Source organism: Nomia melanderi, chromosome 4 (assembly GCF_051020985.1).
Source record: "Nomia melanderi isolate GNS246 chromosome 4, iyNomMela1, whole genome shotgun sequence".
NCBI classification, from domain to species: Eukaryota; Metazoa; Arthropoda; class Insecta; order Hymenoptera; family Halictidae; genus Nomia; species Nomia melanderi.
The window spans coordinates 4,174,453-4,201,487 of NC_135002.1; the positions used below are offsets into that span (position 1 = coordinate 4,174,453).

A 27,035-nucleotide genomic window follows, 5' to 3' on the forward strand; every position below is an offset into this window, starting at 1 on the left:
CTGACAATAATAACTTAGCATCTATACCGTATCATTTAACGTGGTACCTTAAGTACGACATAATTATCTATGAATTATATACGAAAACACCGTAACAGAGATAAAGAAATTCTTATTCGTCCATAAAATTCCGAGAAATTATATAGTTTCAACTTTCGAATTGAATTTCCCGCTTGATTGGTGGAATTCAAAGTTGTGTTCATTTCGGCAAGATTTAGTAATCGTGCGAATATCGCATCGACGAAACAAATATTTTCTGAAATTGGAAAAAGACAAACACGAGAAGGAAGATACTATCTGACTTTAAGTGGGGCAAAGGTGATCATTGATAAGCGCCACTCGTAGGAATCGAGAAGCCAGTGTTGAGTTGGTTCTTGATTATAATGGCGGCCATCACGCAGAAGCTTCTTTCGCGATGCTGTATGTTTCGCCAGAAACCTTCGCTCAGGCGTATCCTTTTTTTTTTATTATGAAATTTCTCGAATTTGACTAGTCTTCGCAACAAAGTATCCATGTAAGTAATATTCGTTTAGCTGTAAGTCATTTTCATTGCATTGGTTATGTACAGTTTCTGTTTTGTTGAAAATTATTCTTCTTAATCGACGCCTTGAAACATCAGAACTTTCCACCTCATCCACCGATGTCAAAAAGGGTAAGTTCCCTTGGTCCCTTCGGTATTTTTCACTTTCATTTTTATCAACAAATTAGACACTTGCTAGTCGGCATGGTAGTTTCTCCATATCGCCAGTAGATGGCAGCACCTACCGGCTGTTATATGAGTAAATAAAATATCGTCATTTATAAAGTATAAATGAAATACTCGAGAGTTCAATGTTTCAAATATTTCTTAGAAAAATTCATTGGTTTCTTTTTTAAACACTTTTTATCTATAATAAAATGTAAACTGAGTCGTAGTCTTCATTACTACTCTACACCCTCTTTCACCCCCTAACTTGTGGTCCAATACCTTTTCTCTAAAACTAGTACCAAAAGATTCGTTACCTTACGATTTTATTTTTCATTAAACAAACTTTTTATCTATAATAAAATGTAAACTGAGTCGTACAGTTCTTCATTACTACTCTACACCCTCTTTTACCCCATAATTTGTGGTCCAATACCTTTTCTCTAAAACTAGCATCAAAAGATCCATTACCTTATGACTTTATTGCTAGTAATGATCGTCTATAATATTATTAAAACACAAATTTAACCCTTTGCACTCGGAAGTTCTCACTATAAATATTTAACATTATTTGACGAGGTGAAGACGATATTGTTTGAAACTAATCTACGGGAAATCACGAGAGCATTGAGGAACAAAGCTATTTTATTCCAATATTTCACGAGGCATTCTACAAAGTTCAAAATTAAATATCAAACTTTATAGTTTCACTGCGTCAAATCAACTGATTAAGAGTCGCCTCCCGAGTGCAAACGATTAACAACTTTGACAAGGATTTCAAAGTATATTAGCAAGTACAGCAAAAATGAAAACGAAAAATCCCATTGTGTATCAAATAATAAAGGAACAGGGAATTGAAAGGTTTCGATAATTCCAAAAATCAGCGGTCTTTAACGTGGAGGACCCCTTCAACCTCGAGTCAGAGTTGACCGAGGAGGAAATCCAGATCAGAGACCAGGTTCGCTCGTACTGCAAGCAGAGTCTGGTACCACGAATCACAAAGAAGAATCCTACCGAGAGCTACGAGCAGCATAACATCATGTCGGAGTTGGGTCAAATAGGTGTGCTGGGGTGCACGATCAAGGGTTACGGCGGTTCGGGGGTGTCTTCCGTTGCCTACGGACTCGTGGCCAGAGAATTAGAGTCTGTCGACAGTGCATACCGATCTACTTTCTCGGTTCAATCCTCCCTGGTAATCGGCGCGATTTATAAACACGGGAGCGTCGAGCAGAAGGAAAAATTCTTACCGCCACTTGGTACGTGGATCAACTGATTTAAATAGATTTTCCCCAATTTCTACGAGTCAACCGAGTTTTAGAGTCGAGCAAACACGATATCGAAATATTGAAACCCATGCTATCTTTGATAATCCCGCGAAGATTAACAACGAAGATTCCATTTCCCGAACAATTCGAATAGACTGCGGCGTAATTTAACGATTCCTCGCCACTTCCGAAACCGTCCGAAAACCCGAGATTACTTACAGTTTCCGGCAAAGTGACCGGTTGCTTCGGGTTGACCGAGTCGAACCACGGTAGCGATCCAGGATCCATGGAGACTCGCGCTACCTACGACAAGAAGAGGCAGGTTTACCTGTTGAACGGGTGCAAAACATGGTTAGTCGACTGCTGGAGAGAGGACAGAATCCAGTCGGGACTCTTAATGTTTTCTGAACGAATCTCTGTGTCCACGTCAGGATCACGAACGCCGTTCCCGCGGACGTGCTGGTCATTTGGGCGAAGTGCGAGGACAAAGCGATCCGCGGATTCATAGTTGAGAGGGCAAACAACGAGGGCAATCTGACAACAGAAAATATACAGGGTAAGCTCTCGCTGAAAGCTTCGCAGACGGGGGTGGTCACGATGGACAACGTGGTGGTGCCGCCGGAGAACGTGCTGCCGAACGTTCAGGGCTTGAAAGTGAGTGTTCGCGACGAAGCTTCGATGGCTCGAATAATGACGAGAGTCTAGAGAATTGTGACTTTGAAACAGGGACCGTTCGCTTGTCTCAACGACGCTCGGTACGGAATCGCGTGGGGCGCACTGGGCGCAGCGGAAACCTGCTTCAAGGTAGCCAGGGAGTACGCTCGGGACAGACTACAGTTTCACAGGCCTTTGGCGGCGAACCAATTGATACAGGTGAAGTTGGCCGACATGATGGTCGAAATCGCGTTTGGCCTTCAATGTTGCCTTAAGGTCGGGCGACTGAGAGATCAGGGCAAGTAAGAGAACATTGCCATGTAGAATTATTGCGCGAAGTTTATTACCGCTCAAACTCTTGATTCACGTTGCTCGGATATTGATATGTAATTTTGATACCGGAGGTCGTTGGTAATCTTGTAACACGGGAATTTTTTATATTTGATATGTTAATCTTTGAACGAAGAGAGCACGATGAAATTTTGTTAGTGGTACTGTTCTGAAGCAATGAGTTTGTTGAGATTTGTACGTTTGATAAGGATACTTTTCTTTTTACCTAGTTTTCTTGATTCACGTTGCTCGGATATTGATATGTAATTTTGATACCGAAGGTCGTTGGTCATCTTGTAACAGGGGAATATTGAATTTTTTATATTTGGTATGTTAATCTTTGAACGAAGAGAACACGATGAAGTTTTGTTAGTGGTACTGTTCTGAAGCGATGAGTTTGAGATTTGTACGTCTGATAGAGATACTTTTCTTTTTACTTTGTTATTGTTTCCCTTCCGAGGAGCTTGATTATGAGGTTTATTGTCCGCTAGAGCTATACCGGAAATGATCTAAACAAAGAGAACACGATGAAATTTTGTTAGTGGTACTGTTCTAAAGCGATGAGTTTGTTAAGATTTGTACGTTTGATAGAGATACTGTTTTTTACTTAGTTTCTTATTGTTTTCCTTCCGATGAGCAAGATTATTTGAGGTTTATTGTCCGCTAGAGCTACACCGGAAATGATCTCGATGATCAAGAGGAATTCGGCTATGAAAGCCTTGCAGATCGCAAGAACCGCTAGGGAAATGCTCGGTGCCAACGGAATTATCGAGGACTACCAGGTGATGCGTCACATGATGAATTTGGAGACCGTGATTACCTACGAAGGTGCGCACTCGCGAAATAGAAGTGTATCTCGCGCGGGCAGATCGTCGGAGAATTAATCTTTAACGTTATTTCCCGTAGGCACGCATGACATTCATGCTTTGGTACTCGGCAGAGCCATTACAGGCATACAGGCCTTCAATTAAGGGTCACCTGCGATTGTAATCTATCATCTGGGAAACATCGATTTATTTTATTTACATTTGTACATGCCTTTGATACGTCTCTTGCGGGAACCGAAAGCATTTCTTACCAGTCTCTCGTGTAACCGTTAAAATCCTTGCGAAGAACGTTGTAAAACTAAAAGAGAATGAACGTAAGAATGCCGGAGAATCTTTGTCGCTTCTTTTCCGTTATACCAACCACGCGTTTCTACGGAATGCTGTTCATCGTTAAAACTAAAAATTTCGTATCTCCTAATGAAAGAAACAAGCGAATAATTATGAACATCAACATTGCTATTCCGAGGTACACTGTTGCGTTACTTGTTATTGGAAATGAGAACATACGAGAACGAAAAGATGAAATAATTTGTTGATCTATGTAACGATTGAAAGATCTCTTGAATCGAACAATAAAATTAAAGGGAAACGTTATTCATAGAGTGAACAGACGCAACAGCGATCTAGAGAAATAAGAAATAATACTGTATCGCTAAAGAATCCTGAAAGAACAACGCGGGCGTCTCGAAGATTCTGTAATCTTTGTTCCTCTCACTCCGTTCCTCTCTCACTCTCTCTTTCAATTGTCAATTCCCGACGCATCGGTCGTCGAAAGTCCCGCGGAGAAAAGGGGAGCGTGAAACACACGAGAGCCTCTCCGTTTCCGTTCGCTTATTATTTATCAACAAGGGCGTGTCACAACACAAGCGTGAACTCCGAGTGTTTTTTTTTTTAATCATAAATAAATTAAGTTTAATTGCTAAGTAATAAAACGTTAATTACATATGTCAATTGATAATTAATTTAAGTACAACACACGTCTCGTGCAAAAGTGTAAAGAAGTTTCTTTTTTCGTGCTACACTCAATTACCATTGGTTTCTTATTACTTGCTTGTTAGAGTTTGTTTATGTTCTTTTTTTTTTGTTCTTTTTGCTTTTACGACGTAAAAGTTCCCCGTTTATCCGTCCCCTCTGTTCGGTTGGTTCCCATTCCGGTTTTCACGGTTCTGTGTGTCTGCTGTGTGTCATATTCTCGTTTTAATCTCTCTCTCTCTCTCTCTCTCTCTCTCTCTTTTAACTGTTGTTTCTGTTGTTGCTGTTTTGTTGCTCGGTGGTTGTCCACTTTTTTTTTTCTCTTTTAAATGGCACTCGACTACAATAAGCTCTTGGTAAAACGTAGTAACATCGTTAGTTTACAGTAGTTTACAGTCGCCCCGCGCGCCATCGCCGATCTCGCCGCAAACAGAATTCGCGCGTCGCACGGCCGCCATGCTGGAATCGAATTTTCCCGCACGGGCCACTGCGGTGTACAATATAATATATGCGGTCCGCTCGATCGACAAGCGACGGAGCGTTTCTTGTTTTCGTCGAATCGTCAAACGGGCCGGGAAGAGGGAAAAAAAGGGTACGGACGATCCGCGTCGGTCCGATCGACGAGCGCGCGCTAACAAAGTGGTCACTTACGGGAAAAAAACTAACCGCCCGCCGGTGTCGTCCCCGTCCGCGGATCGTCCGCCATTTTGTTTCCCGTGTCCCCCGGAAAATTCGAGACCATCATTCACAATGCGACTCCCATTCCGCATCGCTTCTCGTTCCGTTTCACCCGCAAAAATCAACGACACGCCGCTCCAATCGAACAAGTGTCCTGGCTTTGTCAGCCCTTCCACCCCTTTCGTCGCCTCCTCTCTCACTTTCTCTCATTTTCTCTCATTCCCTCGGCCAAGCTCTCCTCTCTCTCTCCCTTACACGTGTCTCGATTCTCTCGTGTCCCTTCTATTTTGTCCATGTGAATGTATCGTGTGTTTCTCTGCGTATGTGTACATGTGGTGTGTCTGTGTGTCATTCGCTAATGAATACGTAAGTGTAAACAATAAATAATGCTTCCCCCTCCGCCCCCTTCCTCCTGCTACCCATTAATCTACGATCCTTTGGTATGTGTCCCCGCGGAGATCCATCGATCCGCGGCCATCGATCCACGCGGTCGCCCCCTCCGACCGTGAAAGAAAAAGGTAACGACGCCGCTGATTGCGAGAGATTGATCCCTTTTTTTTCCCTTCGACCCTCTCTCTCTCTCTCTCTCTCTCAGCTTCACGATATCATTCCTTCGTCTCGCCCTCGATCTTGATTCTATTTCCTCGTTCACTCGATTCTCCAACCGATTCCCCGACGACTCCCGCGGACCCAAGCTATGCTCGATCCTCGCGGCGCAGCGGTTCGCTTTTTAAAACACTAAAACGGAGCTTGAACCCCCATAAAAACCCCAACCCTCGGGACTCTCACTTTTGTGTACGTTCGTTTTTTTTTCTCCCTCGATCTTCTCTTCGTTCGCGTTCGAGAGACCGTCTCGTCTCGCTCTCGCCGAAGATCTCCCTCTGTTTTTTTCTTTTTTTTTTTCTTTATTCTTTCCCTCTCTTCCCCGACCCTCGCCCCTATTCACTGGATGTCGACACGATGAACCCTCGTATTATAATAAATATAATAATGTATACTTGCTTTTGCACTTGTATTTTACATTATTTCATCTCTGATTAACTAATCGATACCTTATTGTCGTACGAACCGTTCACCTGTTCTCGCACCTGTGATCCCTTTCTCTCTTTCTCGTTCCCTTTACTACCGTTCCCTATCCGCTGCCACGTCGATCCCCAACCGATCCAATTAACAGATAATTAGTTGATGAGTTACACGTCCTCAAACTTCCTCGCCGATCGTTCGAGAGCCTTCCTCCTCGCTGCCTTTGTCTCGCTATTCGCTCGTCGGTCGACTCGACGCGGTTTTACGAAACGAGATCTCGCGACGATTCACACGGTTCTCGTGTTATTATTTATCACTACCTCTGATATTTTTGTCTCTCGAGTCGTTCTCCGTGGGACGCAGCTTGAAAACTGAATAAAGTCGGACGAGGTCTGTAGACGTTCGAACCGTCGGTATCGTATCCTCCGATTCCACTGAGTGTGAACAACGAAACAAAGGATAAACTGGAACTTACAAGTCTGAAACGCTCGGTTAAATATACATCCGCTTTTTCCTTTAATATAAATAATCTCAGTACTGTTCGAACACTTACACGCTACTCACTTTAGGAAATCTAAGAACTGTAGAACTCATAAAACCTGCGATACAATAGACAGAAGTGAGATTGTAACAAAGAAATCGTTTAACAAGAGAAAACACTGAACCAGGTCGAACAACGTACACATCGAACACCGTACAACGAACCCTGACAACTAACATCGAACTGTATTCACCCTCAACGTCGAACGACGTTCAACGTTGAACTCTACCGAATAACACGAAACTAACCGTCATCAACGACAGAAAATGATCGAACAACCCCAAATAATATCGAACGTCGCTATTCGTCAAACGTAAACTCTATTATACACGACGACAGTAATTAAAATAAGTATTCGAATGTGATAAGAGTACTGAGCAATATCGAGATCCACAACAAATAAAACAAAAAAAAGAAAAGAAAAGAATTTCCACGAACAAGGCGAGTACGGGGTCGCGAAACGAGTAGTCGAGACAATGCCAGAGATCCAGCCCCGCAACGATCCGCGATCATTACGCGTCGCTATACAATAATATAATATATTCATATATTACTCAACATTCGTTCAACGCACCAACCACCTGGCCGTCCAAAAACGACGCTTAACGTTTCACAAACTTTACTCCGCCCGCCGTTCTGCGTTTAAATCCCCCCCGACGCACACCACCCCCGCGACCCACGGCACACTCCACCATCCGTCCCCTTTCGTTTCTATCGATTTAAAACTCGCGCGCGCGACTTGCATCGTTGCAATATAAAAAAACGCGTATACACACACGGACCCGAAATAGATTCTCTTAGACTCTACGTTCTTATTCCCTTTTTTTACCGTTATTATTATTATTTCTGCCTTTTAATATTAATATTTATATATTCATATTTATATATGTTCATTCACCTTCGCCTTGTGGTTCCGACTAACATCCCATCCCCCCACCCACCCCCCCGAAAAAACGCGTTCACGCGTCTCTGTTAGAAACGGTTCGAAAGTTACGCGTCGTTTCCGAACGATTGTTTCATCCAAAAATTTATATTACGATCGTTAACCCATTGTCGCCGGCTCGAGACGAGGTAGAATATATAATATATTTATATATAAATAGATCATCGAATATTCTTTTTTTTTTCATCTGTCCAACCCTCGTCTCGCGGCTATCCCCCCGTATTCCCCGGTCGTTAATTAATATTTTCTTCTCACGAGTCGTCGATCGATCGACACCGTTGATCGATCGACAATCGCAACCCCCCCACCCCGGATCGATCGTTAGGGTACTTACTTCGCTATACTAAACAATATCCCCTACCCGCCCCCGGTTTGCCCATCCCCCTAACTATCCCCACCCCCTGTCTGCCGTGAAAATGGCAATTATATTTATATATTTATATATATAATATATCATTCATTTATATTTATATTTATATTCATATTTATATTTATATATATATATATTTATATATATATAATATATATATAGTATATATAGTGTATGTTTTATATATTATATATATAGTATATATAGAATTATATTACTATGTCCTTGCTTTTACGTTTAGCGGGTTCTGTTTCGCGTGTACCTAGCGTGTGTGTGTCCATCGGTTCCTTCCACCCCCACCCGACGCTCAACTCATACCCCCGGTTTTCTTTGAATATTTTCTTTTTAAACAATTTCCTAACCCGAACGCGACGTCCCGTTTCTCCCTTACGGTTCGCTCCCGCCGATGCGCCAATCCCGACCGAACGAACGAACGAACGCGCGTATCGTGAATGAATTAATCGATAAATGGTCGAATCGTCCACGGAACGTACAACGAAAACTCGCGGTTAACGGCGAACAGGAATGACGACGGAAATTAAGCGTGACAACGAACAGCGATAAAGAGGTGACGATGGTGTGTGATCGTAAACGTTGATCGATAAGAAGAATCGTCCGTGATCGCAAGCGCAATTACTCAATGTATTTACAGGTTTCGCTATCGTTTACGGATTCTCAGTCCTCCCGTGGAATGTCTCGCGCGAACCTTTTATAACATCGCGATTCTCCGTGTACCCGTCGTCTCCGGGTTCCGGTACCACCCTCCTCCGATTCTCCGGTCGCTTCCGGTCCCGCGAGTCGAGCGAGAAGTGACTCTATGAACGATGCGACCAGAATTTTCGTGTCTTTCCTCCTTTCGTTCTGGTTACTGGATCTTCGTCTTGTGAAAAATTTCACGAACTTCATTGCTTATTCTCTAGGTAAGTTTCTGGATGTATTGCTTCGATTATTCTTTTTTCAGCGTGAAAGGTTCTTTAGAATTTTTAGAAACTATTACAAGTAGTGAATCTTCTGAACTTACTCTGCCTTAAGTACCTCTAATCAATTTGTATTCAACTAGATTACTTTTTATTGCTTTGTTCGGTATGTGGCCCAACGTGTCTTCGTTATATTTATTGTTCCACGATCTCGACGGCCTCGTCAGAGCTTCCAATTACTCGATTATCGAATATCAGCTTTCTCAATTTTGTTTCATCTAATTGACTAGAATCTCCAAGATTTTCTCGAAATATTCTTTTGCGTGCATTATCCCATAATGTTCGTCGGTAACGGAACTCGGCGCATCGTTCGCGCGACCGTCGGCCATCTTGTCGGCGCCACTTGCTCGCAATATGGCGTCCACGATGGAGACGCGGGACCGGAACGAGGAGAGATCCATGATAAACATCGACGCTCGAAGCCGTTCGAATTTCAGCTGGTTCGCAGAAATCTCTCGAAATTATTTCCTCGTGTCACACGCCGCCCCAAGGAAAAAGAACTCGACCTGAACTAGTCGGAACCTATCGCCCCCCACGCCCCGCCCCCAGTATTATCTCACATCCCCGTTGAAACAGCGACGCTCCTCTTATATTTAAATTTAAACCGTTATTACAATAATATATGTTTACTTTGTACTATATATGATCTTATAATCGACGGCCGACCGACACGGCCGCATTTCCGGCTTCCATATCGCTCGGTAATCCAGTTTTTCACTTTTTTGTTCTCCCGTTTTGGTACTTGATGAGCCAGCGTTCCACAACCATCCGCGACGACCCCTCCTCTCCCCTCCCCCCTCACGCTCTTCACGTTCACGTCGCGCACCGACCGGATCGAGACGAAACACGAAACAAGAACAACGAAACGTGAAACAGCGATCGCGAGACATCGGACGTTTCGAAAAAGAAAGAAAAGGAAAGTATGCGTGCTCGAATGCGAATATTGATGGGCTCTTGTGTCTTTTCTGCCTCGCTGTGACGAACGCTTCAACGCAGGATAAAATACGATGTATCGACTAGTACGGAACGTTCTTCGAATTGTTTCCTCTTAGAATCCCATGTGCGAGTGATCTGACAGGTTTCTCGATAATTCGACGATCAATTTTATCGATCCCGTTCGAAACAGAAGAACCAAAGCGGAAACATTTATGAAATTTAATAAACTCATCGCATGGAATTCTTCGCCTCCTTTTCCTAAACAATCTACTCACTCTAACTTTATATAGAACTCAAGAATATCCCAAAATCCGATGACAAAAGACAACCCTCCAATTCAATCCCAAAATCCGTCAACCCTATAATCCACCCTCTCCATAATTTCCCAAAATTCATAACGACATCCATCTTCAAAATTCCAATCTCAAAATCGCAAGGACCTCCAGATCACTCGCAGGACAGCGACGAGCTGTGAAATCCGGTGAAATGAACGGTTGAATCGCGGCAAACGCTTTCGTCGAAAACGAGGAACGGCTCGCGTGCGCGCGTGAAACGCGGAAAGAATCGTTCCTCTCCCTCCGGTCTCCTCGATCATCGCTCCTCTTCCACGCGATCGAAAGTCTCACTCTCTCACTCTCTCTTTCTCTCTCTCCCTCCCTTTCTCTCTCGCTCTCACTCTCCCTCTCTCTCTCTCTCTCTCTCTCGCACGCAATCTCTCGTTCCCTTCTCCGCCCCCATACCCAATCTCCCTGTCTCTTTTAATATATACAATAGCACAGCACAATTGCGGTACGGTATCGAGTGCGATTCGCTAAGTTCCCTCTCTATCTCGCACACTGTTCCACGAACATTTCGCTAGCTATCTCTCGCGCTCCGGACGCACACAACTCTCACGCGCACGCACACGCACACAGGAATAACGCATTCGATTCCGGGCCGCTGTTCGCGTGTCGGTGAACACTGAAAACCACTAATTCCCGCGAACGATCACCCTCGGCACGTCCCGTGTCCCGTCCTCTCCTGATCTCCCCGTCGATTCGCACAAAACAGCGTCCACTCTGATATACAATGTTCATTACATACATAGAATATATATTATCACTTGGCACGTGCACCCATCGACACGATGCCACTTTTTTCATTTTTATTCATTTATTTCAATTATTTACTCCTTCCGCGCGCGCGCGCGCGCTCATACACACACGCATACCCATCCTCTCTCTCTCGCTCACCCTTCCCCGTTCGCATTCTCCGGCAAACCTCAAACGCTTTCTTCCTCCTCCATCCGCTACCTCTCGTTTCGCGCGCGTGTGTCTCTCTCTCTCTCTCTCTGCTCGCTTTTCCCATTTTTTAATTATTATTTCTGTTCTTGTTTTTCTGTGTGTACGTGTGAATTGTGTCTCGAGGAACGACGACACGTTTCTTGTCCGCTTCCCTGTTCAATTTCTCACGGGTCTCCCGGTGGTTGTTCCATTTAGCGACCAACGAGGACACGACGAGTCTCGGTTCACCCCATTTACCAGCCCTCGATCTTCCGGGCGAGACTTTACACCGGTTTTCTCTCTCTCTCTCTCTCTCTCTTTCTCTCTCTCTCTCTCTCCTATCTTCCTCGACTAATTCTCAGGCCACCGTTCGAATAATAATCTTTTTGGAACTTCGCTCGACGATCGTGACGCCGCCGCTGCATCGCCTGATCGAGTTAGGGGTCGAGGGAAGGTAGTTTTATTATCTCTCTCGTACATGCAGGGGATTCGGTCGATTTTAGGTAACACAAAAGCAGCGACGTCGATCACCGACGAGCTCCTCGAGCCGCCGATAGGGTTCCGCTCCCTTGCAACCCCCTGCGATCCTGATCTTAGACGGTCGACCACCGTGTCCGAACACGTTTACCAAATGAGAATAAATATATGGCACAGAAAATATTTCCAGCGAATGTCGAATCGATGTTCTCGGACTGCTAATCGTGATATGCTCGCTACGGTAATTCGAGAAAGTATTTCAAACGCTTCTTGACCCGCGCCGCCGCTCGGGCGAGCGGCAAGATCGCAAAAGGTTAGCGCGTTCAACCCCCAACGGAACAACAACAGATACCTCCTTCGACCTTTAAATATTCAACAGATTGTTAAACAATGTATATAAATATATCGAGGGTGGAACGCGACGGAAATTACCCTGATCCGGGACGGAAAGGAGTCGGCCGCTCGACTCGAGGAGGCTCGGGGCCGCGAGTCGTAAAGGGGGGGGCAGAAGGAAAAGAAAAACGGAGAAGGATCATCCCGAGGCGCGCGTTCTCCTCGTAATTTTGACTAGATAAAATATGGCGGTCCTCGGGCGGACGACCTTGACACGCGTCGACTAGAAAACGTTTGAAACGGGAGGAAAGGTCGCTTCTTCTTACGCTAATATGGCAAACTATGGCACCGTGTTCCCGGGGTAGCCTCGTCGAACGTTTCTTTCGTCCGATCGCCGATCGATCGGTTCGTTCGGGGATCGAACGGCGCCCAGGGACACAGAGAGAAAGAGGGCGGGAGGGAGAGAGTGACTGAGAGAGCTGCTCTCGCGACCGGAAGTCGACGGCTGACGCGATCTACGCCGACGCTGCTCGACGATGCTCGATTTCTCGACGTCTGGAACGTTCTTCTGGGTTCGTTATCAACGTGTCTCGTGCTTCGTTCACGTTTCGAGGCTTTTGCGTAAAAATGATCTTCGAACTATTCTCCATAGCGCAAACAAACAAGGGCTCCCACGGTTTCGCCTATGCTTCTACGGTTCGCGGGGTGTCGTCACGCGTCTATGTTATTCCGAAGGTTTCGCGGGAAGTTCCGAAGAGTTTGACGACAAGCGACTTTAACGTGAATAGAAAGGAAATCGTGGCTCGATAATAGCGAAAACTCGAAACGAAATTGGTGCACCACGGACGTAGCAAGGCTCGACTGTATTATTTACGAACAAGGCTGACACCCACGCACACGGTGAATGGTTCTCGTTAAAAAATGATCGTGACTGTGCGATTCTTTCGTCACTTTGTACGCGACCATAAGATAATCACGCGGAATTGCTTAAGCAGCGATACACTGTTCCTTGGAATTCGCTCCGGTTTCCATTGAAAACGCCTAATTCTGTTCGCCGCGTTTCGGGGAGGGTTTCTCGGAGACCTCGGAAGCCTCATCTTAATCGTCTAAAAATATCAAACGGACGATTAAACGATCGAATCCAACCAATCTCATCGCGCGAACCTCGATATCCGGAATCCTTCGTTCATCTCAATCGTTGTGAAATTGAACAATTAAAAGAAACAACGATACGACTCTTTCGACAGAAATTCTATTGCAGCGAAACCGTGTCGCGAACAGCCTCCGAGTCCTCCAAGAATACTCCCCCGCGACAGCCCAATGGAAATACTCTAAATCCCACGCGTCTATTCGAAAACAGGTCCCTGGATCTCCTAACTTTCGTCGTGAGAAATTCATCGGAATTCATGAATTCACCGGGGAATCCACGACTCGGCCCCGTACACCCGTCCGCCGAGGCTGATCAACCGTGGTTCCTTCATCGGAACCGGGGATGACAACGTGTGGCGAACGTGAAAATCGGGGCGCGTTTTGTCCGGGCCGATGGCAAAGAGCCTCGAGGGTCACGTGAAAACTGACGTTCCAGGTCAGTCGTCTGACGGACGAGCTCGATCGAGATCCGCAGCATCGCGAGCGTCGCGTCGCGAGTTACGCGTGTGCGGCCGCCCTTACGAGAAGGGCAGGTCCTCTTCGGGCGACTCGTCGTGGTACTCCTCGTGGTCGGACGTGTGTCACAAAACGTCGCTTGGCTGCCGTTGCCCGATTCCTATTGTGGGCGATAGCTGTCCCTCGTCGACCGCTACGGTCTTCGGGTCCTCGTCCTTCCACTTGTCCATGGAGCGGCGTCGAGCGTTCATGAAGAAGTTGCCGACCGTCGTCGGCTCCAGGCCCAGCTGCCTGGCGATTGTCACCTGCATCTCTTTCGACGGCCTCTTGGTCTCCTGCGGAACGGGAATATCGATTAGCACAGGTGTCTGCTTCGTAATCGTTCGGGATCAGGATTGTATTAAACTTCGATGATGTGCAATTGTTTAACCCTCTGCACTCGGAAGTATTTAGAAATGTTTGACATTTTCTAACTAAACACGACGATATTTTTTAAATTAACTCAAAGAAAAATTGCGAGTGAATTGAGAAACAAAGCTTTTATTGCATTATATATAGTTGAATGTTGAATATCAAAGTTTATAGTTTTACTACATGAAATCCAGTGGTGACTGAGTCACCTTTCGAGTGCAAAGGGTTAACTCATTCGAGACCAGGTAGCTTTTGGAAGATCGTCCTTAGAAGCTAAGACTTGGAATCATCGCTTTTACTATTACTGAGCTGAACTGTGGATTGCTCAAAACTTTAGGGCTCAGCCTGAGACCAGATTTTTGCACATTTTTAAGTTTTAATGTGAACTAGTAAAGTAAGCTAGTTTTCTATTGGTAATTGATATTAGAAATTCATGATCATTGCATGCACGTGTCGTTTCGATGGGTTAAAGAAATTCGAAGATTGTTGTGTATGTTTACTTGGAAGAGTAACTATTGTTAATATGAAGTTAGTATTTCGTTTTGACTTGGAAGAATCTAGTATTCATTTTAGTTGAATGTTTTCTTAAGGCAGGGGATTAATGTAATTAACGTAATTTCTGTTTGAGTCAGTTTTTTCAGAACGACGTAAAATGAATGTTGAGAACTCATATAACGCTAAGGCGATTTGAATGGCGAAGGCCAAGAATATTTAACTCGCTAAGTAACTACTTGGACCACTTAGCTGGCTAACCCATTGGCGAACTGTTCCACGAATTCATATAACGTGGACGTAAACACACAACATGGCTGCCGCCGCGGCGCTCTGCCTCTTACGGCGGAAAGTAGATCAATCCTTTATAGAGAAATGTACGAACACCGTTCGAAAGTTGGAAGCACGTTGTAACCCTCGAGCCAAACATGTTTTGCAGCGGGTATTTCCGAAAGTATGAGAGGTCGGGTCACTCCATCAACGCGGAAGAAAAATATTATTCCCGGGAACTTCGTAATTATTATGCATTATTATTGCATTTTACTGCCTGATTGTGATGGACATATACTAAAATGAACAAATAATTGCAACTAGCTAGCCTACTAATTACCTTAGTGTTACATCATTAACTAACCCTTAAAACCTCCAGAATTAGCCGAATTTTACTTTAGAATTTTGCATCAATATTATTCAAAATAATATTAGTAACATTTTTCAACCCTTAATTCTCTCATATACTCTCCTAATAAACTACCAGTAACAGCTTATAAAAAATGTGTAACATAATTCCTACAGCCATAATTTCATCTATCCAACAGTTCCACATTTACCTCATAAAAATTTACCATTCCACCTCAAGAATCCCAAGAAGCAACGAGAAATCGGCGAAAACGTTTCGCCATCTTCGAAATGCAAATGTTACTATCTATCCCCGACCGGCCGGTAATATATTAATCGAACTAGTTTTCCTATCATAGTCGCGGAATGAAATGTCACTGGGAATCCGGTTTCCCGGAAAATAGTCCACAACAGTGTTTCCGCGTAAACATCCGCGGTCGTCTGTCAGTGGATCGCCTGATCGTCGGACGAATTCGTGTCTTTCGGTTCCGGTCGTTTGTTCGGCGGCGGAGGCGCAGGAAAGGGGGGCGAAAAAGAAAGTCGTCGATAGATCGTCGGCACGGTAAACATTTCTGTGCACGCGGTAAACGGGCCGGCACGCTTTCTTCCCACGCGACGTTTCTTACTCGACTCGTGGGCTCGATCAATAACGGACTAGGCGGATAGAGAGAGAGACAGAGAGAAAGCGAGAGAGAGAGAGAGAGGACGGTAGAGAGAGGAAGAGGAAGACATAGGCACGGAGAGAGAGCGAGACAGAGTGAGAAAGGGTATCGATTGGTCGAAGCAACAATTATTACAAACCCATGCTCCGGCGTGCGTGGCAGAACGCAATAATTAACGCGTTCCCGCGCGAAGCGCTATCGTTTAGTCGAGTGAACGTGATTAAATTAGAACGAACAAGCCGCTCGCCGCGATTCGCTTGTCCCTATGGTTCGCCGAATCTTTTGGCCCTTGGAAGCCGGCCGCGCGCGGACTCGAATCGGGGACAATCGGTTTACGAGCGAGTATTCGGAGGACTCGATGGTCCAGGAATGAAAATATGAGACTCGCTGGTTATGGAAAGAAGTTCGTTAGGACTTTGAATCGTTAAGATCGTTTGGTCAAGTGTAGATGGGAATGTAGCTCGCGTGGAAAATATCTAGTGTTGAGAGTATTAACCCTTTGCACTCGAAAGGTGCCTCAGTCACCACTATTGGTGCATGAAAATTGTAAAATTTCGTATTTAACATTAAATCTTGAGTAATCTACGTGAAATGTGGAAATAAAGTACCATTGTTCCCCTTATTTTTTGAATAGATCCCTCGTTAAGTTTTAAAAAATGTCGTCTATATCTTATAAAAATAAATTGAATATTTCTAGCGACAAACTTTTGGAGTGCAAAGGGTTAATTGGAACGGATTCTCGGAAAGCGATAAATGTAACCAATGGAATTTTTCATATTTTGTTGTGTTTATTAAAAAGAATCGTTGAGAGCGACGCTGGGACTTTTTAGGGATATTTTCAGCGTCGCTGACAGCGATGTTGGTACGCTAAGGGTTAAGTGAGAAAACGGATGGAAAAATCGTGTAAGTAACCGGTTCGTCAGACGGCAAACGAGTATTTTTTTCTGTTCCATCTCGGAGTTGTCTGTTCCTTTCACCCCCCTCGTGACACGTACGCAACCCCCACCCCTTTTTCCCTTTTCTCTTCAGACACGGTGCACAGTGGCTGTCAAGGAATAATCACGATCCTCGTGCCGATAGTGTCCTGTATTTCCAACAATTGATATCGCTCTCTCTCTCTCTCTCTCTCTCTCTCTCTCTCTCTCTCTCTCTCTCTCTCTCCCTCTTCTCCTCTCTCCTTCTACCTCTGTGCGCACCAGAGGAACTGGTATCCCGCAGACAGTGGCGGGAACCTTCGTTTCGTCGCGTTACACGCGCTGAATTACACCCAGACAGGATATCAATACTGCTGCGGTTCCTTAAACGTCACCCCGGTGCATCTACGTGAATTGGACGATTCGAAATTCCCGCTCGTTTACTTTTCGACGACCCCTTTGTCTTCGGCTGCTTCCACTCGATCCGAATGCCAATGAAATTTTATAAAATTCCCGCGACAGAGGACAACACCGAGGACATTTTAACATTAGAACCACCGAGCGGTTCAACTGACTTATTGAAATTCCATAGAAAGTTTAAGAGTGCGTCTATTCAAACTTCAATTGATATTCAATTCACCTCGCGCATTGTTGCATAGTTTCTCAGAGAAACCTGTTACCTTTTTAACACTCTGCGGACGAGGATTCTTTAAAATATACAGAATCTTCAGCAGATGAAGCTAAATTATACATCAGTCGCTTAAATAATAGAAAGAAAGGTACGTTCCGATTACTTGATGTTTGACTAATTAAAGCACTTGTTCGCGGCTTAGTCTTCCAAATACAAAAATCTCATTTCGCTGAAACGTCGACTTTCCGCAAAGGGTTAATAATTGCCAAAAGAAATCAGGAATGGGACGTTTTAACTCCTCTAGTGTTAAATCGAACTTAACAAAGGCAACTATTCCTTTTTCTTAAACATACAACTTTTCTATCATCGATCGCTAACCTTCATACTCGACGTACACCGAGAAGCATCAAATTCCTTCCTCTCCCCAATAAAATTACTAACGACGTCGTTCACTCGATCGTTGCGAAAGAAACCACAGGACAAACAGTTAATTGACAACAAGCACCGATTCAGTCGTCTCTCGAATTTCATACCGTCGCGAACCAGAGAAATCAATCGTATCCCCGCCGCCCCCTCCCCTCCCCTCGCCGATCGCGCGTATATTCTGTTTCGAGTCCCGCACGATCGCTTTAACGTCGCTCGCGCGGCGGCTCGTTGTTTTTCCGGGCCGCGGTGCTTCAAGTATTCAGCGAATTACCCTCGATCTCCCTCCGCGGCACTCGGTAGTAATTAAATCCCTCGTAATAGCGCGGCTCCAGTGGCTTAATTTCATTTCTTTTCACTGTTGACTTCACGCTTCCGGCCGGCGCGTATCCCGCGCGATCTTCCCTCCTCGGCCGCGCGCGGCGGGAGATTCACGCGCGCCGATCCCCCATCGATTTCCCATCGCGCCAGCCGCAAATAACGAAATTTCTTATTATACATTCACGCGGTGGATTAATTTACCGGGGCCTGCCAATTTGTCACCCGTTTCCAGCCGGGAATTTTTACGACATTAATCCCGTCCGACGCGGCTGATCTCCGACAATTTTCTACCTGTGCGCGCGCGCGTCAATCGGAAATGAAATTTGCGATCGCGCCCGCGTTCGTTCGATCCTCTTCTCCATCCGCTTCTTTTTCGCGGAACGTTTCCCGTTCGATCGGAAATTATTCGTTTCACTAATCGCGACGTTCGATCCCGATGATCGACGGTTTTTTTCTTCTTTTTTTTTTAAAGAGGATCGCCGGAGAATCGGGTTCGAAGCGCGATTACATCGAGCGGAAAATAGAAGCGGAACGCGAGAAAGATCGTGCGGCGTTAACTGGGCTAAGGTCAATTCGCGAACTATTTGGCATACTTCCAAAGAGCCGAGGAATACGCTCCCCGACTCGATTTTCCCTTTTCCTCGGGAACGTCCGCGTTATTTCCATATTTATCCCCCGATCGAATCTGAAGGGCGGAACCGCGCCGTGCAAAACAGTTCCGATAACATTGATTCTCGTCTGTCACTCCCGGAGATCGAACGATTCCACGGTAGACCGAGACGCTCGGTTTTTACACCTATTGTTCTGCGCTTCTCGCGGTGGATGGGACTTGTAAACGGATGTAAGCAATTTTATGGAATACATTATTCCTTCCGGTTTACTGTGTGTTTATTCTCACCTCATAAATACGAGCTCGTGAACTTCAGTTTCAATGTGAATATTTATATCGAGTGTTTCCAGAATTGAATCCCGGAGAATGTGCAGTAGAAGTATTGGGACATTTCGAGTTGCGTTAGGAGAATATAGAAAACTTGAATAAACATCATCCGTCGTTTAACGTTAATACTACCGAGTCATGAAATAGATTTTTCAAAATTTCTGTAGGAACTCTAGTGCTATTGTGACTTCAATTTATTACTAAATCAATTTCTTTAGTGATTTCCGAGAGATCTGTTATCCTGTTAGTAATTAGGATCGAAGAATTCAGGAACAGGTCAATTTCTATTATTAATTGCGAGAACTCGCGACCGAATCGACGCACGCGTCGAGTTTTAGGGGGCCGTAGTTTTTACTAGCGACCGATCTAATTAGCAGATCAAGCACCGATGGACGATCGTGGAGGCGGGAATGGCGGAAAAGTAGGCAACCGTCGAAATATTAGCAGGTAACGCCGGGAAATCGAGTCGCGAACTGGTAACGTCGTTGGGAACTATGCCAAATAGTTTGCAAACCGGCCGCGCCGTAACTGCGACGAACCTGTCATTAAAGGAGGCATTAAAAGACAACGAAAGAACCGGGGAATGACGGCGCGGAATTTATGCGCGCCGCTGCTCACTCGATACCTCGTCGAACAGTCGATATCGCCCGCCATTCGATTCCGCCGCGTAAAATTCTACAATCCCCCGGGCTCGCTTGGCAACAAACTTAAAACCGTTCCTGCTCGGAACTGCCTATCACCGTCGGTTTCCTTTTCTAATTTTACTACCCGAACTATTCGACGGTAAAAATTAACCCTTCGCAGTCGACAATTCTACTGTGGGTATACCCAACGTTTCACGACGAGATGTATTCTTTGAAACTATGTAACGAGGAAACGTACATAAATTAATCGGAAAGCTACTTCGTTCCAATTTTACGTATCGACGCATTATACAAAATTTTCTGTTATATGTAAGATTTAATAAATTTCGATCAAATCAGCGAATGAGAGTCTCGAGCGCAAAATGCTCGGAATTTCACGTTTCCACTGAAAGAATTCCAGCGACTAACGGAATCGAAAAACATTTGATTTCGATGATACTGTCGGAAGATCGATTGAAAAGTTAATAAAATCAACCAAATCAACCATTCGCGCCATCCTACATTTAATATATACCCGACAACATTCATTAATTCAAGCGGAATAATAAAATAAAGTTAAACAAGCTAAGACGTTCGGGAGGATCGAGGCAATTAAACCAGTATTTCCCCTGTGTGAACTGGTTCAAGTCCCAGTTCGCCCCGGCGAAATTCATCGGAGTGACCGGGAGAGGTCGGAGCGACGCTAATAAGGGTGGCGGAAAGAAAAAACGAGCGAAACTAATCAGACAGGGTCGCGTGTCCCTGATTTTTCGCGTGCACGTGGAGAAAAACGCGGAGATAGCGTGGGTGGCGTGCGAGTGATAGGTGAGCTAGGCCGAGCGGGTCGGCGGAGGGGAGCGGGGAGGGGTTGGGCGAGTTGCAACCCCTAGCGCGCGTCAACCGCCATCGCCGGCTATCGATCCGTCTTGAATAATTTCGCGGCCGGTTCCTTCGCCGCGCGCCCCCCGCGCGCGCGCTTCGATTGCGACTACGATCGCGAGCACTTTCGAGAATGGCTATCGATATTGTCCGTTTCCTCATTAGCGTTCCCCGTCGACGGGACAAAAATCCAACCTCTCGCCCGCCCCGTCGCCGCGCGGAGAGCCTTTTTCCACCCTTAACGATGCCTATTGCCTCCGAGGCCCGTCAGCCAACGAGGAAATTTTATTCGTTGATCCTTTGAATGTTGTTCCTTTTTTTTTCTCTTTCTCTCTTCTTTTCCCCCGGTTTTTCCGTTCGTTTCTGGTTTATTTTTCTGGTCGCTGCGGGGAGAAATACACTGGACGGAACTATCGGACCGAAGAAATACGGGGTACGCGCGAACACGCGGATTTCGGGTCGATGGATGTCGCGAGAGGTTCGGAGTTTAAGGAAACGGGGGTGCGCGATTATGGGAGCTGTTTGTCTTCGGTGTTTGCGCGTTGCGTTAATTTTAGTCGAATGGACAGTCGGATTGTTGTATGTTTTGGCTCGGTGAGGGTGTGTCGCGTTGATTTCAGGTCGCACAGGTTGTAAGGGTGTTGCTTGGAGTATAATATTGAGACGAAGGTGTGGGGGATATTTTGAATTGAATTTTACGAAGAGAAAATGTTAATGTTATGGTTATGAAGATATCAAATGGAAAATATTGATGTTAATTACGAGAGTATAGAGTCGAGAATATTACTGTGATGATTATTTTAACCCCGTGATGAAGATTTCTAATTTGACAACAATCAATGTTCATTATCCACGGATTATCTTCAGATGAAACTTCCGCTTGAAGTAGAATGGAAAATTTGCTACTTTTCTAAATTGCCGATAGCAAAATGTTACACGAGCTTAGCAGCGAAAATATATAGTACGTCAAGAGGTTAAGGCTACACGGAGAAATGTTTATTTATTCGGAATTCTTGATTAGAAGTATAAGTTGAATGAATTTTCCGAAATTCTCGAGAGACGCTCCGGTGAATTGAGTTTGTTTAGATATTTTTTTCAAGCTGTTCGAGGGTGGCATAACTGTCGCGGGTCATTCGGGGCGGAACACGGGGGTGGCGGTATCGATCAAAACGCGAGTTAAGTTATACAAGACTTACTTTAAAAATAGCCTGTAGAGTACGGCGCTGAAGGTCTGTGAAAACCAGGCGCGGTTTCTTGGGGGCGGGCTGTTGGTGTTCTGCCTGGCTCGCCATCTCGTCTTTCCTCTTGCATGCTGAAATTCAAGTCAGCTTTTAGTCGATCATCGTAAATACGCGGTGAACGATTTACACAAATACAGTGAAATGGAACGAAGAAAAAAATACGAGAAGGAAAATCGACTGACAATACTTAAGAAACCGCGCAGAAAATTCGTTACGTTCTGGGAAAAAATATACTAGAAAAGCAAGTGAATTTAAACTTCGATATGTCAATTATCTACGTGAAATTTAACAAAAAATTATTCTTTTTATTATAAAGCGAAAATTGAGGAACGAAACATGATCAAATAAAAGTAAAGTTTCGATACAATCAAAACGTTCGAAAATTCATTACAATTTTCCGGAAAAAGAGATGTCCTCGAATAGCGAGTTTGAACTTTGATATATCTATTATTCACGTGAAACTTTCGAAAAGATTAGTCTTTTTATTATAAAGCGAAAATTAAGGAACGAAACACGATCAAATAAAAGTAACAAAGTTTCGACACAATCAAACGTTCGAAAATTCATTACAATTTTCCGGAAAAAGAACTGTCCTCGAATATCAAATTTGAACTTTGATATATCTATTATTTCCGCGAAACTTTCGAAAAGATTAGTCTTTTTATTATAAAGCGAAAATTAAGGAACGAAACACGATCAAATAACAGTGAAGGAAAATTGGCACGAAACGTTCAAAAATTCGAGATTTTATATAAAGAACATCAGAAATGGTGGAGAGCAGCAGAAAAAATAGGAAGCACAGTGAACAATTCGGGAAGTAGGTATTCAGAGAAGCAGGGCACGAAGGAATGAAATGTTGATACGCGAGAAGCGTAATTAGATCGATCAGGGGCGGATTAAAATGTTTGCGGGTAGTCTCGAAAGATGTTCCATAACCGCGGGAAGACGCGATCTAATTGGCAATTAACCGATGAAGGGGCGACCCCGATTGAAAGAGAAAAGAATGATTCGAATACGACTGGCCATGGTTCTTTACGGGAACGGGTCAGAGTAGCCATTAACCGGGGAACACTTTTTTCCTCGGACTACGAAAAGGCGAAAGAGAAAAGTTGAAAGAAATCGGGAGGAAAACAAAAAAAGAGGAACGGCCGGGGGGAGGGGTGGTGGTGGTAGCGAAGAAAAAAAAAGAGAAGTTTCTGTTCGTGTAGACGAGTTCGCGCCCTCCCTAATTGACGATAGTTCCAATTAAGACGGTCGCCGGCGGGAACGAAAGGGAAAACGGTTTTCAACGTAATTTAATCGCACTTACCTCCGCGTTGTGGAATCTGTGCAGCTGAAAGCAGAAAAAAGACGAATGTGAATCAACGATGATAATTGCACAGACACTGTTTTTTTTTTCTTTCTTTCTTTGTCTCTTTCCTCTTTTTACACGTAACTTCTCGTTATATTGCAAATACAAGAATTACTCTGTATTAGAAAGAAGAAAAAAAAAATATATATATATATATAGAAAAACAGGGCAAGATACTTATCATCAGTCAAAAAAGAAAAGAAGAAGAGAAACAAAAATGATCTCGAATTACAGATACACACTGAATAATATATACTTATAATTATATATATATGTGTGTATGTATGTATATATAATTATACTTATGTCCAAAGGGTGATAATCAACAACGTACACAAGTCACTGGAATCAAAAAATAATTGGGGTTCGGTTGCATACCACGAATATTTCCAAACTGATATTTAATGTATATATATATATATGTATATATATATATATATACGTATATACTACAGCTGATAAACATGTCACTAAGGGGTACCAAAAAAACGGCGTAAAAGGGTTATCTGGCGAGATGGGTGGGGGTCGGGGGTGGTGGTATGACGAAAAAAAGGGCTCAGAGAGGGGGCGGGGGTGGTGGGGCGGGCGTGTGACGATGCAAGAGTGTCAAGAGATGCATTCCCTTGGAGAAGCGAGAGTTGGTTTCGCTGTGTTTTCGTTTGGTGTCTTTCGAGTGAGTGATATATGTATTGCCTTGTTTCGAATCTGAGTGGTATTATGTCTGTTTTTCATCCGCCTACGTCTCTCTCTCTCTCTCTCTCTCTCTTTCTCTCTCTCTCTCTTTCTCACCCTCTTGTTCTTTATCCTCCTTTCCTCTACCTCTGTCCCCCCCTTTCCCTCTCATTGTCATTGGAACCGTTCCAACGAGCGGGCGAGAGGTAATTTTTCCACGGGAAAACCCGGCTAGGATTTAAACCGAGCCACGAGAGATTCGAACTCGGAAAATTACACGCCCCATTAGGGCTGTTTAATTTTTGTATCCCCCGAAACAAAATGGGGAGCAGGTTCGGAACTGTTGTTCTACTTTGGAACGCTTCTTTCCACGATCCGTCGCATCTCCCCATTGATTCTGATTAGGAAATCCCTCGAAGCGGACGATCGTGTCCTCTAACGAACGAAGACTTTAAGAGCTTCGATCCTCCCGTCGAGATTTCTTTGATTTAAGGATTCATCGTGCCCTCGCGACGCTCCAATTTGGAACTCTCGGTTTCTCGGGTTAATTCCACGGTTTCGTTAACGTTGAAACCTTGATCCTGCTCTAATTAGATTATTCCGGTGTTCTTAATTTCCTGGCGGAACACCCTGGAGTTCTTAAATTCCTCGTGGAACGCTTTCAAGTTCTCCTCAATTACAACGGTCGATGATTTCCTAATCAGAACGGTCCCTTGTTCCGAATGTTCCAGTTAAGGCGTCCCTCCCCGCTTCCCCCCGTTCTCTAACACCCGAACTGGAGCGTCCGTAAGTTTTCAAAGTCTTCACACTTTCCCAATTAGAAAGCTTTCGAGTTGCCGCCTCGCCGGTTAGAAAATCTTTGTAATCGGCCGGCGTCCTAATAAGGCGCGGCTCGAATTTGCAATCTTCGAATCACGCGATTCTCAAGTTCTCAGCTTCTTAGCGACGGGAAGTGTCCGCCGGTGAAAATCTCGGCGAACATTAATGCGCGGGAACCTACGAAAAGTGACGCAGAGATTTTCCCGTCGAGCGGGAAGATCGAATTTCCCGAAAATTGACAGTTTCTCCCACGGGGAACTTGAATTTCCTCGGACGAGAGCGCTCGCTCGGGAAACAAATGGATAGCGTCGTCGACGGCACGGCCATTTTTGGACCGAATCCTTTTTTTTCCGCTTCCCCATGGAGCGAGTGCATCATGGGATTCGATTTTAATGCCGTTCGCGGACTGTCCGCCCTTTGAAATAATAACGATAGCGTTTTCGATTCGGACCCGATATTAGCTCGAAATTGGAACGTAATCACTGCCGACCCTTTGTGCGCCGCGCAACGCTGCGGCGCATAATTGCGGATCAAGAGTAGCAGAAAAAAAAAGGTGACAGCGAGAAAAGAAAAATAAAACATTTACCGAACCGGAATTTCCCCGCGCCGCTATCGAGCCGGTCGATATTAGATTAAATAACTCGTCAATTTTTCCTTTGTACGCGGCCCGATCGGGCCCTCGAAACTTGAAAATCATTTAAATTTCTCGATAATTCCCGCCTCTCCGAGCCGGCGGGTCGAATCGGCCGATAAACGAGAAAAATATCACTATTCCCCGGTAATCAATCGTCTAAATCGAGCGTGGTCTATTGTCCGACATGAAATACCGCCTTTCAAATTGTAATCGCTCCGTTCAACGCTAAAAAACTACCAACCGGTCGAACCGAATACTCATAATTCTCTTCTACGAATTAGAATAGTAAGTACGTTCATTAAAATTTCCGTCAATTTATATATTATTTCACACAACTATATCCAATAAATTCTCAAAAAATCGTTCCAGTAATTGCAAATCAAAGAAACCCGAAATGGTCAACTGTTTCGAACTATCCACTGAGAAATCAGTCCTTTAACATCGAATATCAACACCTTCGACGAAACACACCCTCAAAACAACCCTTTGCACTCGGAAGTTTCTACCAGAAATATTCCAACATTCCCTAATGAGATAAAAACATTCTTCAAAACTAACTCGAAAACGTACACCGAGGAACAAAACCATTTTATTACAACATCTCGCATACTGATGCATAGTGCAAAGTTCAACATCAAGTTCCTTAGTTCTACTGCATGAAATCAACTGCTTCCGCCTGCTGGCAAAGGGTTGACGCCAAAATCACCCACCGAAAAGTTCCTCGGCCGATTCTCCGACTCCTTCGAGAAATAAGAGAACGCGCGACGGTCGAGGTAGCATAAAGTGAAAAAAAAGCCGAAGGAAACGAAACGAAACGCGTCCGTAAGTCGATTGTCACGGCGATCGAGCCTTTCCCGGTGGAAAGCCCCGGGGGTAATAATGAACGCGTCAATTTTCCGTCTCTGCCGGGCTGTCCACCCCCGAAGCGGCCCGCTCGCAACCCCTCGGCAGCGGTATCCGCGGGCTGGCTCTCGATGTCCCTGTTCCCGGTGCCATTTTTTTCGCGAGCTTCCTTTCATTCGCTATCGGCCGCTTGCTAATGGCACGCGATTGCCTTTTCAACCCCCTCCCCTCGCGGCCCTCCGGTCCGGCCTCGGTGTCTTCGTCCCTTTGGCCGGCGCCACCCCTTTCAGCCACGCGCGCTGGCATTTCATTTTCGTGGATCGAGAGCCTCCGAATAGAAAATTCTCACTCGTCGGAAACATTTCGACGATGAATTCTCCGCGAACCGGTGCCGGTAGGAGAAGGGGGGCGGATGATGGGCGGATCGCCATTCAAGATCGCTCGGGGGATGGTCACTCGGGCGACGGTCTGACGACGAATCGGCCGGCGACGCCGGATCGCGGATCGAACCGGGTGCAACCGAAACTTTCAATTATCCCGCGATCGACGCCGATCATTCGCCCCCTTTCTCCCCGATCTGACGTCATCGGAGGAATCTTCGGCTACCCTCCTTTCCGCCGCGGTTGCTATCGGCAGACTCCGGATGACGCTCGACGGACGGATCCACCGTGGTCCGATTAAAATTA

The 27,035-nt window shown here is 44.9% G+C and overlaps 2 protein-coding genes across 7 annotated transcripts in view; one reads left to right on the top strand and one right to left on the bottom strand.

Annotated features, from left to right (window-relative positions):
• Positions 1 to 187: 187 nt before the first annotated feature.
• On the top strand, positions 188 to 4,728 carry LOC116433612 (glutaryl-CoA dehydrogenase, mitochondrial). Of its 2 annotated transcripts, none has more exons than XR_012998396.1 (8): positions 188 to 450; positions 620 to 652; positions 1,570 to 1,941; positions 2,172 to 2,301; positions 2,382 to 2,604; positions 2,677 to 2,823; positions 3,602 to 3,762; positions 3,841 to 4,728. XR_012998396.1 is itself a non-coding variant. In XM_031991858.2 (8 exons), the coding sequence occupies exons 1-8, from the start codon at positions 384 to 386 to the stop codon at positions 3,903 to 3,905; spliced, it is 1,281 nt and encodes a 426-aa protein (XP_031847718.2). In that variant the 5' UTR covers positions 188 to 383; the 3' UTR covers positions 3,906 to 4,728. The 2 variants fall into 2 exon arrangements, 1 of the variants encoding a protein (XP_031847718.2); XM_031991858.2 differs by having other exon boundaries at positions 2,677 to 2,906.
• Positions 4,576 to 27,035, bottom strand: part of LOC116431859 (uncharacterized) — a 114,891-nt gene continuing 92,431 nt past the window's right edge. For 3 of the 5 annotated variants that reach the window (XM_076366738.1, XM_076366735.1, XM_076366734.1), the window contains 3 exons: positions 23,340 to 23,363; positions 21,986 to 22,101; positions 4,576 to 14,213 (listed from right to left, as the gene is read on the bottom strand). In XM_076366738.1, coding sequence (XP_076222853.1) covers positions 14,004 to 14,213; positions 21,986 to 22,101; positions 23,340 to 23,363 — 350 coding nt within the window. In that variant the 3' untranslated portion in view covers positions 4,576 to 14,003. The remainder of the gene's footprint in view (positions 14,214 to 21,985; positions 22,102 to 23,339; positions 23,364 to 27,035) is intronic. The other 2 variants (XM_076366736.1, XM_076366737.1) reach the window with 1 other exon arrangement.

Excerpts from the sequence above, each read along its gene's own strand:
- LOC116433612 (XM_031991858.2), top strand. The coding sequence starts at position 384 with ATGGCGGCCATCACGCAGAAGCTTCTTTCGCGATGCTGTATGTTTCGC. Across the intron at positions 2,605-2,676 it reads CGAACGTTCAGGGCTTGAAA|GGACCGTTCGCTTGTCTCAA; the intron begins GTGAGTGTTCGC and ends ACTTTGAAACAG. Across the intron at positions 3,763-3,840 it reads GACCGTGATTACCTACGAAG|GCACGCATGACATTCATGCT; the intron begins GTGCGCACTCGC and ends TATTTCCCGTAG.